Source organism: Schistocerca nitens, chromosome 7 (genome assembly GCF_023898315.1).
Source record: "Schistocerca nitens isolate TAMUIC-IGC-003100 chromosome 7, iqSchNite1.1, whole genome shotgun sequence".
NCBI classification, from domain to species: Eukaryota; Metazoa; Arthropoda; class Insecta; order Orthoptera; family Acrididae; genus Schistocerca; species Schistocerca nitens.
Genome location: NC_064620.1, coordinates 358,136,559 through 358,151,288, shown reverse-complemented (window position 1 = coordinate 358,151,288; position 14,730 = coordinate 358,136,559). Strand labels below are relative to the sequence as shown.

Here is a 14,730-nt window from a genome sequence, read left to right as displayed (position 1 = left end):
TCCACCCCCGTAACCTTTCTTTATCTTTGACGGGAAATCTGAACATTTTTAGTTCAGGATTTGTCCGTCTACTCCTTCCACAGTTGATATACTCGCAGGACCTCGGCATGACGACTCGATCCACTATCACCGGTACGTCAAAAACAGCTGTACTTCACAGACTCCAAATGGTGGTTGGTGCCACAAGTAAGGGTGTGACGCTGTTGCCGCCTGGTGGCTGTTCCCTGTCAAGGGTTGCCTGCTAGACCAAGCGATTGGGCAATCTGTTTCTTACGTGATCTGGGGTACGAGCAGTACCGTCTCCCGCTTCCCGCTACTTGAAGTGTGGCTGGTAGCTGTATCCGCAGTAGTAGCAAGCGGTCAGATGCTAACGAAAAAAAAATTTTCTCATGGGTCCTAGCTGTCAGATTCGGCATGCGCAAAGTTGTAGTGGGAAGGAGTTAGCCTCCATGTGAGCCGTGTTTGCGTTAAGTAATTTTAAACAAAATGGATTTCAGTGGTGTATACGACCTGGGACAACTGGGAAATCCGGAAAAAAGTGAATTAAAAATCATTCACATAATTAAGGAGGGCAAAAATAAATTATTTGTTTTGGTTTTCTGTTTTTATTTCCAAGTTATTAGCAGTCAAGCATTGCGCAACAATGAAGTTATTTTTGTCAGTTTGCTAAAGAAATTGTGATTTATTAATCTTTTCACTGAGGCAGTCAATTTATTTGAAATGAAGTGTTCAATTCCACAGTTTTGGCTACTTCGAACTGTTCGCTGAATTTCAAGTGCACATTTTCACCTTCCGCCATGTATGGCATTGTGCCATAATAAAGAAGCAAATACGAGATAGTACAGTACTGGTACTCCAAGAAAATTAACATCTCATAAACCACACTGAAAAGTTTAATATCAGATGGGACTTACTTCATTGTGAATCTGAAAAAACCAATGTGCATTTCGAGCCGAATAATGCATTTTAGTATGGTTTACGAAATTCCGACGCTCTTGGACTATCCTCTGATGCCCTGTTTGTTTTATGGCGTAATGTAAGCTCTCTTAGTGCTTTATACATACGAACATGCGGGCTTCCTACATCACTGCAGCTGCACACGCGCAATAATGCCTGTTTTCTGGCTGTCTCTGGCAACTGCTAAATCGAACCTATTTCTAACAGTCTCGGGATAGTATAGCGAACGGTGGTTCGAAAAGCGTTACTTTCAAAGTAAATTTCTTTTTACGCAAGATGAATTATGTTAAGAGTGAGAAAGTGGGATGAATTTCTTAAATTACACAGCATTTAAAACCAAAAACTTTGAGGACCAGCCACTTACAAGAATTTCGAGCCCAGAAGACCAGACATTTATGTCATTATTTTAAACCTTCTAGCACATTTGTGTTATGTATCTTAAAGCATAACATATGCAAAAAATATCAATTATTAATCTTCGAGACCAATAATATATGTGAAAGCTTAGCTTTTCTTGTAGCTATACAATGTATAAAAATGTAAACCATTAACTTTTCCTCTTTGTGTGTTCGCACTACGTAGCAGTGATCTTGCTATTGGCGGACTGAATATCTGCTGTCATCGGCTGCTGAGAACACATAACATGATATATGACTGGCTTACAAAAGGACATTGCAATCTCAATTTCAACGCTCCGGAAACTAACGTGCTGTGTTTGGTGCAGTTCAAATTTATACTTTCGTAATATGAAAATATGCAGCGTCTATTTTGCTGCACATCAAAGGTCTTTCCAAAACTTTTCTCACCCCCCCCCCCCCTTTTCAAGTTCTACGCCAGTGGATAAAATGTTAACCATTCAAAGGAGTGATAAGTTTTACAGTTCCAAGGGAAAAATCTACGGAAAACCTACTGTCACTTAGCACGGAAAAAGTGTATTTTCGCCCAGAAAAAAGTATATTTTTTAAACGGGATATCTGGGAATTTTTTTTTCTTTGTCCACGTATACACTCTGTTTATAACACAGTAAGAAGTAAATTTTCGTGTCATTGTTACATGGTCCCATCTTGGATGCACATAACACCAATGCTATAAGGCGTGTACAGATTTCATACTGTGTGTCAGAAGATGTAATAGAGCACCTTGCAGTGCAACTTTGGTATACAGTGTCCTATAAAGAAGGGGTAGGTATTAAGTAATGGGGGACTTAAATTAGCATACATTTGGAGTTGATTTTGTGTACCAAGATTAGTTTATGGTTAACAAATTGTGGATTTAAGTCCAAAAGTTCTACATGTTCTCAATATAAGAAGGAAACAGATTTGGAAATAGAAAAGGAGGCAATTTAGAAATGGGCTGTACTTTGTCCAGTTGATTGGTACAGTTAATGTATTGGTGATAAAAGAGTAGTTTGGCAGCTTCTGAGAAAATTGTTGAAGAGAGGAACTATTGGAACACTTAAGAATATTTATGAGTAAAGGACCATAAATTCCAGAGACAGGATTGTTATAGTGGAAAAGGGGCTGAACTCCCAGGAAGAGCAGGGTTGAAATTTTCATCTGACCACCCAGATCCAGATTTTTCTGCACTCTAAACTGTGTTACACAAATGTGTCAAAGATACCTCTGAAAAGGACACAACTGACTCCCTTCTGCCATCCTTGTTCCATCAGAGGTTGTGTTTCTCTTGCCAACAGCTGTCAAGTTAAGCAATGCAGGTAAGACATTCCAGTATTTTGAACTTGAAATGGAAACAAATGAAATTAGGTTATCCCACTTGCTAAAATTATGTAGAAGTGATAAACATATATCATTAATATTTTCGAAATTTTTACAGATGTGAACAAATGTTATATTAGGAGTTTTCTAGTGCAACTGGTTTTCCCTTAGGAAGTTGACATTAAAAAGATAAAAATTATTTTTATTATTACTGTGCTTCTTCACTGAATGAGATGATTAAGTTTTTTGTTGCTTCTCAAATTTCTACGAGTTGACCTTGGGAATGTTCTATGAACATATCAAATCTACTCTGTTCCCTGAGCTTTTTCTGTCTTAAATACTGCACCATGTTTGTTTAACTTTTCATAAACCAGATAGAAAAATGTTATAAAAACCATACATCTTTGTGTAAACTTGTTGCATTTTTCGTTATCATATTGCGTCCCTTAAATTAAGGGTATGATTTTACAAAAGTTTGCATGTATTTGCATGTGAACTCCCACCGATATTAAGGTATGATGGTATATTAGCCTATATACCAGTATTAGTGGTATGCTGCTTGACACAGTTATGTTGATTAAGTATCTAGGCTTAAAATTGCAAAGTGATAGAAATGATTGAGCACATAGGGTTGGTAATAGAAAAGTGAATGAATGGTCGATTTCAGTTTATTGGGAGAATTCTAGGACAGGGTAGCTCTTCTTTAAAGGAGACTGTGTACGGAACATTTGTCCTTTCTCGAGTACAGCCAGAGTGCTTGGGATACCCATCAGGGGGGATTAAAGGAAGACATAGAAGCAACTGAGAGGTGAATGGCTATATTTGTTACTGGTAGTGAGGAAGTTTAGAGAACTGGAAGTTTTGACTGCCTTCAGACAATTCTACTGCCACCAATATACTTCTCGGGTAAGGCCTGTGAGTACGAAATGAGACACGTTTAGGCTTATACGGAGACATATAGGCAGTCATTTTTTCCACACTCCATTTGCGAGTGGAACAGGGAAGGGAATGTCTAGCAATGGTACCAGGTCAGCATGCACTGTATGGTGGCTTGTGGGGTATATATGTAGATACATTTGTATCATAAGTCATTATTTGTATAAAATTTTATGATATGCTTCTAGATAATTTACATAATTTTAATGCAATCAGTGGTTATCTCTGAACCCTTTAAGCCAGGATTATACTCGATAGTTGTGAGCATTTGCATGGGTGGTAACCTGACCAAATACTCTTTTACAGTCCTACATATAAATATGTGTTTCTCTTCTGTCTGTTGATGACCGGTAACACTACTTTTTTGGCTAAGTGTAAGGATATCTATTAAAGCGCACCATGATCTTTGCTAATCAGTGGGCTGTCAGAGGAAATCAGCAATTACAAGCTGCCTTAAAAGATGGAAGGGGAAAAAGTGTCTACAGTAGTACACAATAATATTATGTTTCAGTACATAATGCATTTATTGCTTAGTAAGTAACTGAAAAGGCAAAGGAAGATTTACATGTAAGCTCCAGTCTGTGACTCTTAACAAGACTGCTGGAAACTTGTGAAAAAAGACTGCAGTGTAGGCTTTGTTTGCTAGACTGCATTACACTGAAAGTTCATATTATATTTTAAACATAATAAAGATCTGTTGTTAATAATCTCAATGAAATTTAATAAATGTCCGCAAATAATTCCTGCACTAGAGCTGCATTCTTGTACAAGTTGTTCTTGTAAACTACAACCAGAAGGCTTGGCACTAGTACGGAAACTACTGGCTTGAGGGGTTAAGATGTTTGTAGCATCTATAAAGAAAACACTGTCAGAAATTGCACTTCATTACAGCCCGTTCTTTTGTATACTGAAATGTTATACAGTGTCCGACAAAAAGACCTCTCATATTTCAAAAGATAGTTACAAATAGAGATTCTGGGAAAATACATATATTTGTGAACAGCAAATACTATACCATTTTACATTAGGTGGTTTTAAACATTATGTCTAATAAATAGTGTCCTCCATTGTTGTTACATTGATGAAACCTTTTCCTGAAGTTATCCATGGTTCTTTGTGTCACTTCTGGTGGAATGGCCTCCACTTCCTGGGTGATTGCCTCCTTAAGTGCCTGCAGAATTGTGGGGTGATGTTTTTACACTTGAGCCTTGAAGTGAAGTGCTCCTAAAAAAAAAAAGCAGATGATAAATTCAGTGATCTTGGGGCTAGACATTGTCTCCTCACAAAGAGAGAAGACATCCAGGAAACAGCTCTCTCAAAATTTCTAGAGAACCCTGAGAAATGAGAGCTGTGACTCGTCTTGTTGGAACCAGACTTCTCTCCCTCCATCGTCCCCAACAAAGGTTTAACATAGGTTAGTGGAAGTCTTTATCATGTGACATTAGACATTTGAATCAACCATTACCATTATGCCATCTTCTTCAAAAAATACAGACCTCACACACCAAATTCAGCATAGATGCACCAAACAGTCCTATGATGGCTGGGAAATGGTCATTGGTGATGTTCCTAAGGGTTTTCTGCTGCCCAGTAACAGAAATTTTATTTACAGTATCTGGCAAGTTGAAATGGGTTTCATCAGAAGAAATCAAGATGGGGGGAATGTTCTGGAGAATTTCCTCACACACAACTCTGACAGTTTCAAAATCTCCCTGTTAATTCTTAGGTAACCATCATTTTATATGGGTACATGTGAAATGAAATGTGTATTTGGCTAGGGCCTCCTGTCTGGTAGATTGGTTGCCCGGTGCAAGTCTTTTTAGTTGTTGGCGACTTGGGTGTTGATGAGGATGAAATGATGTTGAAGACAGCACAACACCCAGTCTGTCAGTAGAGAAAATCTCTGACCTGGCCGGTAATTAACCTGGGCCTTTGGCATGGCATTCTGCCCCACTGACCCCTCAGCTGTGGTGGCAGATGGTGCATGCAAAGACATATGTGCAAAATACATCTTATTCTTATTAGATATCCCGCGTCTGTGATTTCCTTAAATCGCTCCAGGCAAATGCTGGGATGGTTCCTTTGAAAGGGCACGGCCGACTTTCTTCCCCATCCTTCCCTAATCTGATGAGACCGATGACCTCACTGTTTGGCCTCTTCCCACAACCAACCAACCAACCATCTTATTAGACAATCCCAGGGCAGCTACATGTTTAAGCGCTGAATGCTTTGGAGATTGCTGGATGGACTCTTTATCATCTTTATCACATGCATCACATTTTCCCCCATTTTTGCAGTCCAAAGTCGGCCATTAGATTTTGTATTCAGTGCAGAACCTGATGCCCTAATGTTTGATACCCAAACTCAAATAGTTTTTCTATCGGGAACTGAATGCGAAATACTTGCTGAATGGTAATCACATAACAATCATAATGGATATACTCCTTCACAACAAATACACAATGCTCACCTAGCCATGTTGTTGCGCCTATGACAGAATGGCACATACACTGCTATCAATCGATACGTCCCTCCAAATCAGTATTTCCACCACAACTCTTACAGTGGCCTATCCAAATACGGGAGGTCTTTTTGATGGACACTGTATAATGTTATTTGGAGTTGTTGTATGTTGTTTATGCGCCTTTGTTCTGCAAACCATCATCCATTCTTGTTTCAACAGTTATGTTGGGCCATTGGTAGTATATCTGGTGCTATGCATGAGGAGGATGAGAAAAGGTTTTTGGTGACAGTTATCAAAGATCTGCTCGGATTGTGTGAACAGAAGAAGGGAAAAGACAACAAAGCAATTATCGCGTCCAATATTATGTATGTGGTGGGCCAGTACCCAAGATTCCTTCGTGCACATTGGAAATTCCTAAAGACTGTAGTAAATAAACTCTTTGAGTTTATGCATGGTAAGTTTATGGATGGTAAGGTTAACATCAATATTTTATTTTTGTTTAACATTTAATCAAATGGTACTGTTGCATGCTGCTCTCGTTATATTTTTATGATCATTTTCAATGACAAAAGGTTTGGACTTCAATCCTTTTTAATAAATTCATTGTTTCCTCCTCTCTTCTCAAATTCTCTTCGTGTGTTCATTAAGTTGTTCCTTTCGCTCATATGTCTTCTTATTTTGTCTTTTCTTTTCAAATCCTTATCTGTTGATTACATTACTGAACTGTCCCTGATCTTATGTCATATCTCATCATGTCTAATTGTTGGTAATTCTATCTTCCTTTATTGACTTTGCCAGGATGGATGACTTTGAAGAATTTTTTTGCTGTTCTGGTCTCATTCATCCTATGAATGGGTCCATAGAATTTTTTTTTTTTTTTCCTCGCCTTTACATGTCTGTGATTTACCTGTTTGTCTGTCTGTACCTGATGTTGCTCTCCTCATCTAAATTTGTTCCCTGTTTATTGGTCTGAAATTTTGGTAAGGATTTTTCGATTCCTGATCCTCTCTTTCTTTAATTTTTGTTTGTCTGCTAATATGTGTTGCCTCGACTGTGTATATTACTTGTTGGAAGTATGACTGTTGTTGTGCCCTAATTTTGTGTTGTGGATATTGATGATTTGTTGTCGTGATTCTTTGAGCGTGTCTGCTTTTCAGAATATTCTGATACTTTCTTGATGGATGAATAACTTTTCCAAAGTATTTGAAATGAGGGTCTTGTGCAAAGTTCTCATTGGTTGTTTCTGTGGGGAGATGACCCAATCTTTCCATTTGTATGTACTTTTTCCTTGAAATTTGCAAATCAGTTTTTCGTATGATTTTATGTACTTTTTTATGTCGTATTTGGCTTCTTCTTGGTTGATTTTGATGATTGCAATATCATCCTCAAGTGCCAAGCATTTCATGTTCATTCTGTTTCCTGTTCCTTATGCCTACTTGGATTTCTTCAGTTCCTTTTTACATGTACTGATAATTTTTTTGAGGATGATGATGGAATAATGTTTAGAGCCTGCCACCCTATTGCACTCCAGTTTTAATCACAAATGTCTCAGAAATTTCACTTTAGAGGTTGTTTTAGTGTTTCCCAAACAACTGCTCATTTCCTTCTGTTCATCCAAATTTTTCTGTTGTATCAAAGAGTATTTGTCTGTTTATACAGTTATATGCCTTCTTGTAGTTCACAAAGCTGGCAATAGAATTCCTGTTGTCATCGCAAGAATCATCATAGGATTCCAGATCTGTTCTGTGTAGGACCATCTGTTGCACAAACCTGCTTGGTGCTCTCCTATCGACAGCTCTACCTGTTTTTTTGTGCCTGTTGAAGAGGGCTTTTGAGAGAATCTTGTAGATGACTGGGAGGAGTGATTTCCTGTAGAAATGTTCATATTAGTTTCGTCCTTGCAGGGTGAGTGATTGAGTGAGTGAGCGAGTACACATTTTCATTCAGAAAGGATTCATTCGGTTTTCCAGATTTTGTACAAATACCTTGTGGATTATTTGGGTCACATTTTCTTCAATTAGTATCCAAAGTTCTGCAACAATTCAGATTACTGGGGAAATGATGTTTTTCATAATTCAGTATCGGACTAATGACCCGCCTGGCTTCGCACAGCTAACACTTAAATATCTATAGCTGGACAACTAGTCTGGTGTAGAGTTAATAAATTTTCTACATAAACCTTCCTCATGAATCAGTCTGTCTATTAGTGAAAACTGTCAAAATCTCTAGAGCTGATTCTTAGATTAGCAGTCTGATGCAAACACAGAATTGTGTCAGAGAACTTTTGATTACAGTATATAAGATATATATGGATTATGGTCAAGCTTTGCTGCTCTGAAGTTGTGGCAGCTGATTACTGTTTTTCCCCACCAGATACAGCTTTCTCTGTAGCTTTAATTTGTATTATATCTGATAGTTCCCTTATTGTTGGTATGAGGTGTGGGGGTTCTTCTGTGGAACATCAGCAGTTGAGAAATTTACTGAAATAGTCCATCAGAATTTCACAGTTTTTTTCGTGTTGATTTGTAGTGAGCCATCAGGTATCTATCTTGGGGTTTAAAGAACAGCCTGAGGGATGGGTAACCCCCGAGATTTTATCTAAGTATGTTGTAAAAGTTCCTGCTTTATTATTACTATTATTATTATTATTATTGAAGTTTTGTTGTATTTCTTAAAAGTTGGATTTTATTGTAATTGCATTTTTTGCTTAGAATCGAGCTTTACTGATTGTTTTTGTATCTTCAAATTTTTGCCACCCCTTCAATGATTTGTTAATGTTGAAATTTTTCCAAAGTTTGGTCCTTTCTTCTAGTGCCTGATCTTAAGTTATGTTTAACCACCTGTTTTTTCTCCTTTTTGGAGCTTGACGTAATTGTATGGTGGATTTTAGGATGTTTAAGAGCTCTGTCCAAATTGTAGTGGTTGGTTGGTAGACTCAATGTACAGCGCCTTATTAAGTGGTTGGTATTAGGTGTCTGGTTTGAAGATTTTGTTCAATTGCAGTTTTTTTCCTGGTGGGTTGTAGCTAGATCTTTATCTGTGCGAGATGCATTTACGTTCAGAATTCCTGCCGTGTTGCATGGTACGTTTTGAGAAAATGTTTTTAGTTGAGCAGATTTGATATGTTGCTAGTTTTTGTGTAAGACATGGATCATCTTGCACATCAGTTACGTATGTTATTCCATTAATGGTGGACTGTCTTACATCATGCCAAATATTTGTGAACATTTATTTGTTTTAATACTGATACACCCCAAATATTTCTACATTTTCTTTGCAAACCAAAAGTTACTTTGTAATTTAATTTTTGTCAATAATGTGCTAATAAATTTATGGGGCATCTCTTTTTATTCTTCTGTACTTAGAAATCACTGCTCGTGATGAACACACAGTATTTGTATTTTAACTGACTTGGTCTCCTTTATTGGTGATGACTTTTTCATTATTTGCTGCTATTTTGGAATATAAGTGCCTCTAATGAGTATAAATTGGCTGTCGTAGAGAAACGCATACATCGGCGGGACTCTAAATTGTAACACATATTGTCAGTAGTTTAAATGAGATATCATTACTACTGTTCAAGTTGATAAATAGTGGAATGACACTAGTCTTGCATCAAAGAATGGAAAATAGAAATGGAAGAACATAATGTTGACATTGCTGGGAACTGATGATACTGTGCTTGAATGCAAGTTGATTTTGAGCAAAAAAAAACCCTTCATTTGGAATTCAAAGAGAGACACCGATTAGTGGAGTATCTCAAAAAATATGCAGTATTGATTGCAGCTTAAGTTATAGGTTGACAAATTGAAAGAATCTGTTTAAAAGTTGTTGAAACACCAACTTTTAGGAAAGACCTGACAGCATAAAAGTTATGAACTTCAATATATTGTAAATAGAAATTACGTTGTTGGGATCTAACAAGAAATAAAGAGAACAGAAAACTTTGACGCAAGTAATGTGCGAAATAGTACAGGAAATAACAAAGAGGAAATCTGTTGTGGCAGGTGTTGGAAGTGGTTTAGTTTGTGTCTGATGTCTTGAGTTTTTGAGCAGTTTAGCCTTACCACATTTAAAATGCAAGCTTCAAAGCAAGTTTCTTTCTTTGTTGATTCTTAATTTTTAGTTGCGCTGTGCTCGTCACAGTTGTTGTTGTTGTTGTCGTCGTCGTCGTCGTCGTCGTCGTCAGTTGAAAAACTCGTAGCTGCAGAACTGCTGCAACCTAGAGCTATTCAAATCTCCTTACTGTAGCTGAGCCTTTGTCTGCCTCACATTTTTTACTCTGTACTTTTCCCTCCTATACCAAATTGTCCATTCCTTGAGGTTGTACTGTAAGGCAGAAAATCGTGCACTAGTCCTTTGCTTAGGCCTAAAACCATGTCTTTGGACATGGCATTTGTGTTAACCAAGTAACCTTGGTTTGGAAAAGATCATCATTACATTGGAGTGAATAATTGGTCTGATGCAGAGTGATTGTCTCTGTTTAGCATTCACAATAAAATTCATTGTAGCAGTATATGTATTTTCCACATTCAGTTCATTTTGTGGATTATCCAGGGAATTTATGCGTTATTGTTAGATACATCTTGCAATTCTCCTTGAAGTGTATAATTTATAAAATAATTTTATGCCCTCCAAAGTGATACTGTAGTGATAACCTAAAACAGTTTCCCTCAGTATAATTTACTTCATGGCCTTCCTGTTCCAGAAACACACGATGGTGTTCAAGACATGGCATGTGACACCTTCATAAAAATTGCTTTAAAATGTCGCCGACATTTTGTCACTGTTCAGGTTGGAGAAGTGGTTCCCTTCATTGAAGAGATTCTGTCAACAATAAGTTCAATTATATGTGATCTACAGACTCAGCAGGTAACTTCTGTATAATTATGTTGTGAAAACACATGATGTGAAAACATATTTCTATTACAATGTTTCTGTGAGCCCTTTTTTCTTTAAATTGGTGAATATTTTTATTTTTCCCCAGGTACACACGTTTTATGAGGCTGTTGGTCACATGATTAGTGCACAGGTGGACCAGGTTGTGCAGGAGCATCTAATTGAAAAATACATGTCACTGCCGAATCAAGTGTGGGATGACATAATATGTCAGGCCTCAAAGGTAAATGTCATTTTCTACAACATAAACTGATTTTCTTTTTACCGTATTGTATGAGGTTGATTCAAATGAAACCTGGTCAGTGCATCTACCTTTGCCCTACACGTAAGGTGGGGCATCACATAACTGCGGGTATGGTGACGCCATCTATTGGTAGAGGGACTGACACGTGCACACCATTTGATGTTGCATAGCGCAAGTGTGGTTTTACGCCAAAGAAAAGGTGGTCACCCAAGTCACCGTCCATACCAAACATGTGGGCGAGTAAGCAGGAACAATGAGTAGTGATTCGATCAGACGAGCCATTAACTTGAACCACTGAGGCCTGTTGTCCAATGGCATTAACCTCCTGCATGATAATGCCCGCCCACATGGCCAATGCTGTGAAGACACCATTGCAGCAGTTTTGGTGCGAAACAGTGGAACATCTGCCGTACAGTCCCAACCTTTCACCATGTGACTTTCATGTGGTTAGACCTCTAAAACAAGCTATTTGCAGACATCAATTCGCAACGGATGACGAAGTGTTAAGTGTGTGACTGGGTCCAGGCCTGCATCCGACAGCAGCCTGCTAGCTTCTTCAAGGATGGAATCAACGGGCTAGTGTCAAAATACGACAAATGTGCCAATACTTTTGGCGACTATTTTTGAGTATGTGTACTGTGTATAGGGCCATTCCGTGCCAAGTGGTGTAATATCAAGAAATGTTCCCACATGACCATCATGGATTTTGATGAAATTTTGTATGAACATTCACACATGTTCTCAATGAACACTGGTAAAGTTTCAGTTTCAGAAATTCAATACTTTCGGAGATACAGTCACTTGTTTAAGACCATAGCACAGCTTTCTATCCTTGAATTTTCAGCAACTTTGAGATGAGATAGCTCTGTAAGTATTTGCATGAAAGAAACAAAACTTGGCCATCTTATACAACTGTTAGAGCTCTTTAAAGTAAATTATTAAGAAAAGGATTTCTGAGCAATTTTCATATAGATAATTTGAAGCAAAGTTGGGCGAAAAAATAGCTGTTTAAAAAAATGCAAACTTTAGTTTTTTATATATCCAAAAGTAATTGTGGGATGTACGTGAAACTTTGCACACCATAACTCACCAACACAAGGTCTTAGAATATAAAATTTCATTCTCCTATTGCTTTCCATTATTTCACAAATCTAGGGTGGAGTTGACAATTTTTCAAAAAGTGCTAAAAATGGGAACGTTTAGTCAAAATTTTGAAAAAAGTGTTTTCTCCAAACTCTTCTGAACTATGGTCATTAGAAAGAGTATATTCTAAACTATCTAGAAAAGTGGATTTGGTTTTGCAATGCAAGCATATAAGGCCCTAAAAAGTAGCATCATCAAAGAGGCCCACTGGAAGTTTGAACACATTTTTCTGGCACTCAAATTATACCTGAAACCTTTTATTATGCCTAATAAATGTTTATTAGCGCCTTGAATAATTGAAATAAAAAGATGTGGTAAATAGGCAATGAGACTGTCAGAAAAACTTGAAAACTATGAGAAGTAGCCGTTCTGCTTTTATCGTAAGTGTTCATCTGCATATAACTAAAGAGAGAGAGAGAGAGAGAGAGAGAGAGAGAGAGAGATCATAAAGAATTCAATGAATAATTGCTTCATATTTTTCGTACTTCTCAAAATTGTAAATATTTACAAGTGGAAAATGGAGACCTAATTTTTGGATTCAATTGTATAAAACATTTTTCCAAATAAGAATCGGTTTGCTTGAATCATGCATCAGGTGATGTAAATTTTCCAATCAATATTGCAGAGATTTTAATACCTAGGTTTGTAACCTGTGAATTTTTGTCGTAAAGTTATTAGGGAAACGTGAAATTGGTTGGTTAAACATCTAAGAGTTTTAATTTTGTTTTTTAATCTCACTTAAATGCAGCCTACTACATTGGTAAATACCTAACCACTAGTTTCACAGAGAAAATTCACAAGATTCACTGTTTATAGAAAATATAATGGCAACAATTGCTTTAACAATCAGATTGTTTCATTATTGTGAGCCTTGTTTGAACAATCAGTATTTCAGTGGTGTGTTTGCAGCATAGTGAGTGGGTTCTCTCGACCGAATGTGGCTTGTTAAGTGATTCGTAAGACCATCAAAGTTTGTAATCTAATTTACAAAAAATTGTTTTGATTGTGTCTTTTTATAGCATATATCTCGTATTAGATTTTTTCATTGGTATTATACATTGTATATAATTTCATTCAGTAGCAATTTGTCTGAAATTTAAGCAGATTATAATTTGCACTTAGAGGCCAAATACATCATTTAGTTACTGATTAGAGATGGATGCAGAAGGGAACAGCATACCTTCCTGCTCAATTGGGCAAGGAGATAGTGGAACAAAGTGTCATGTCACTTTCGTTGCCAAAAAAGCTGCTTTAAAATGGTTTGGGGATTCTAGTGATGAGGAAAAAAGAGTTGTTGGTCCGACGTTCTGAAGCAAAGCTGGACAATACCTCTCAAGTTTGCCTACACCATGAAGTCCTGTTATTGGCACAATATGAGAGTTACAAAAAATATGCTTCAATCCCTTTGAGAAGGTGAATCATAATGTTAAGGCAGGAATTCGCACTCTTGATACTGAAACAGCTAATAAGGCTTCTGATATGTTGAAGCAGCTTGTTAATAACATAAAGCCAGGTCAGAAAATTTGTCCGGCTTGCAGGACTACCTTAAATAAACTCTTGGACGAAGCTTTATCAGCCTCATCATCACATTCTGATGAGGACTTTACACCGAAAGAAGAATTAAATAGTAGCTTATTGTCTATCGGTATTTCACCCCTGAAGAGAACAGTAAGCTACAGAGATAAGCCCCAATATGTGAAGAAGAAAATTCAAAAGTGTGATTAAAAACAGAATTGTAAATGCAATGGGAGTAAACCGACAAATTGAAGATGCTAGTGAAATTAAGGAATGTTGAAACTGTGCCGACTATGCACATTTGCTGACTGAACTGAAAGCTAAGATGCAGAATGCAATTCATAAAGAACAGATGCAAATTTTAACCTTGGCATCTGTAAGTTGGACGGTCAGACAAACAGCAGCTCAGTTCGGCGTGTCCGAAAGAATGGTGAAGAATGCTCAAAAGCTTAAGGCAGAGAAGGGCATTCTGGCACTTCCCGAAAATAGGCAAAGCAGGAAATTACCAGCAGAAGTTACTAGTAGAGTTCGAAATTTTTTTGAAGATGATGAGTATAGTAGGGTGTGCCCTGGAAAAAAAGATAGTATTTCAGTTAGACTTTTAGATAGAAAGACATACATGCAGAAAAGATTGTTACTTTGCAATTTATGGGAAATATATGTTATCTATAAGAATATAAATGGTCCAGAAATAGGGTTCTCAAAGTTTTGTGAACTTAGACCCAAATGGTGTGTAACAGTAGGATCAGCTGGATTGCATGCAGTTTGTGTCTGTGCAATTTACCAAAATGTTACGCTTATGCTTAGCGGAGCTGGTATACGTGAAAATTATAAGGAGATTCTCAGCAATGCAGTTT

At 37.3% G+C, this 14,730-nt stretch overlaps 1 protein-coding gene across 2 annotated transcripts in view; it reads left to right on the top strand.

Moving 5' to 3' along the window:
• Positions 1-14,730, top strand: part of LOC126194655 (exportin-1) — a 131,440-nt gene that overhangs the window by 70,015 nt on the left and 46,695 nt on the right. For both annotated transcript variants that reach the window (XM_049932845.1, XM_049932846.1), the window contains exons 11-13: positions 6,292-6,526; positions 10,781-10,944; positions 11,060-11,194. In XM_049932845.1, the coding sequence (XP_049788802.1) occupies positions 6,292-6,526; positions 10,781-10,944; positions 11,060-11,194 (534 nt within the window). The remainder of the gene's footprint in view (positions 1-6,291; positions 6,527-10,780; positions 10,945-11,059; positions 11,195-14,730) is intronic.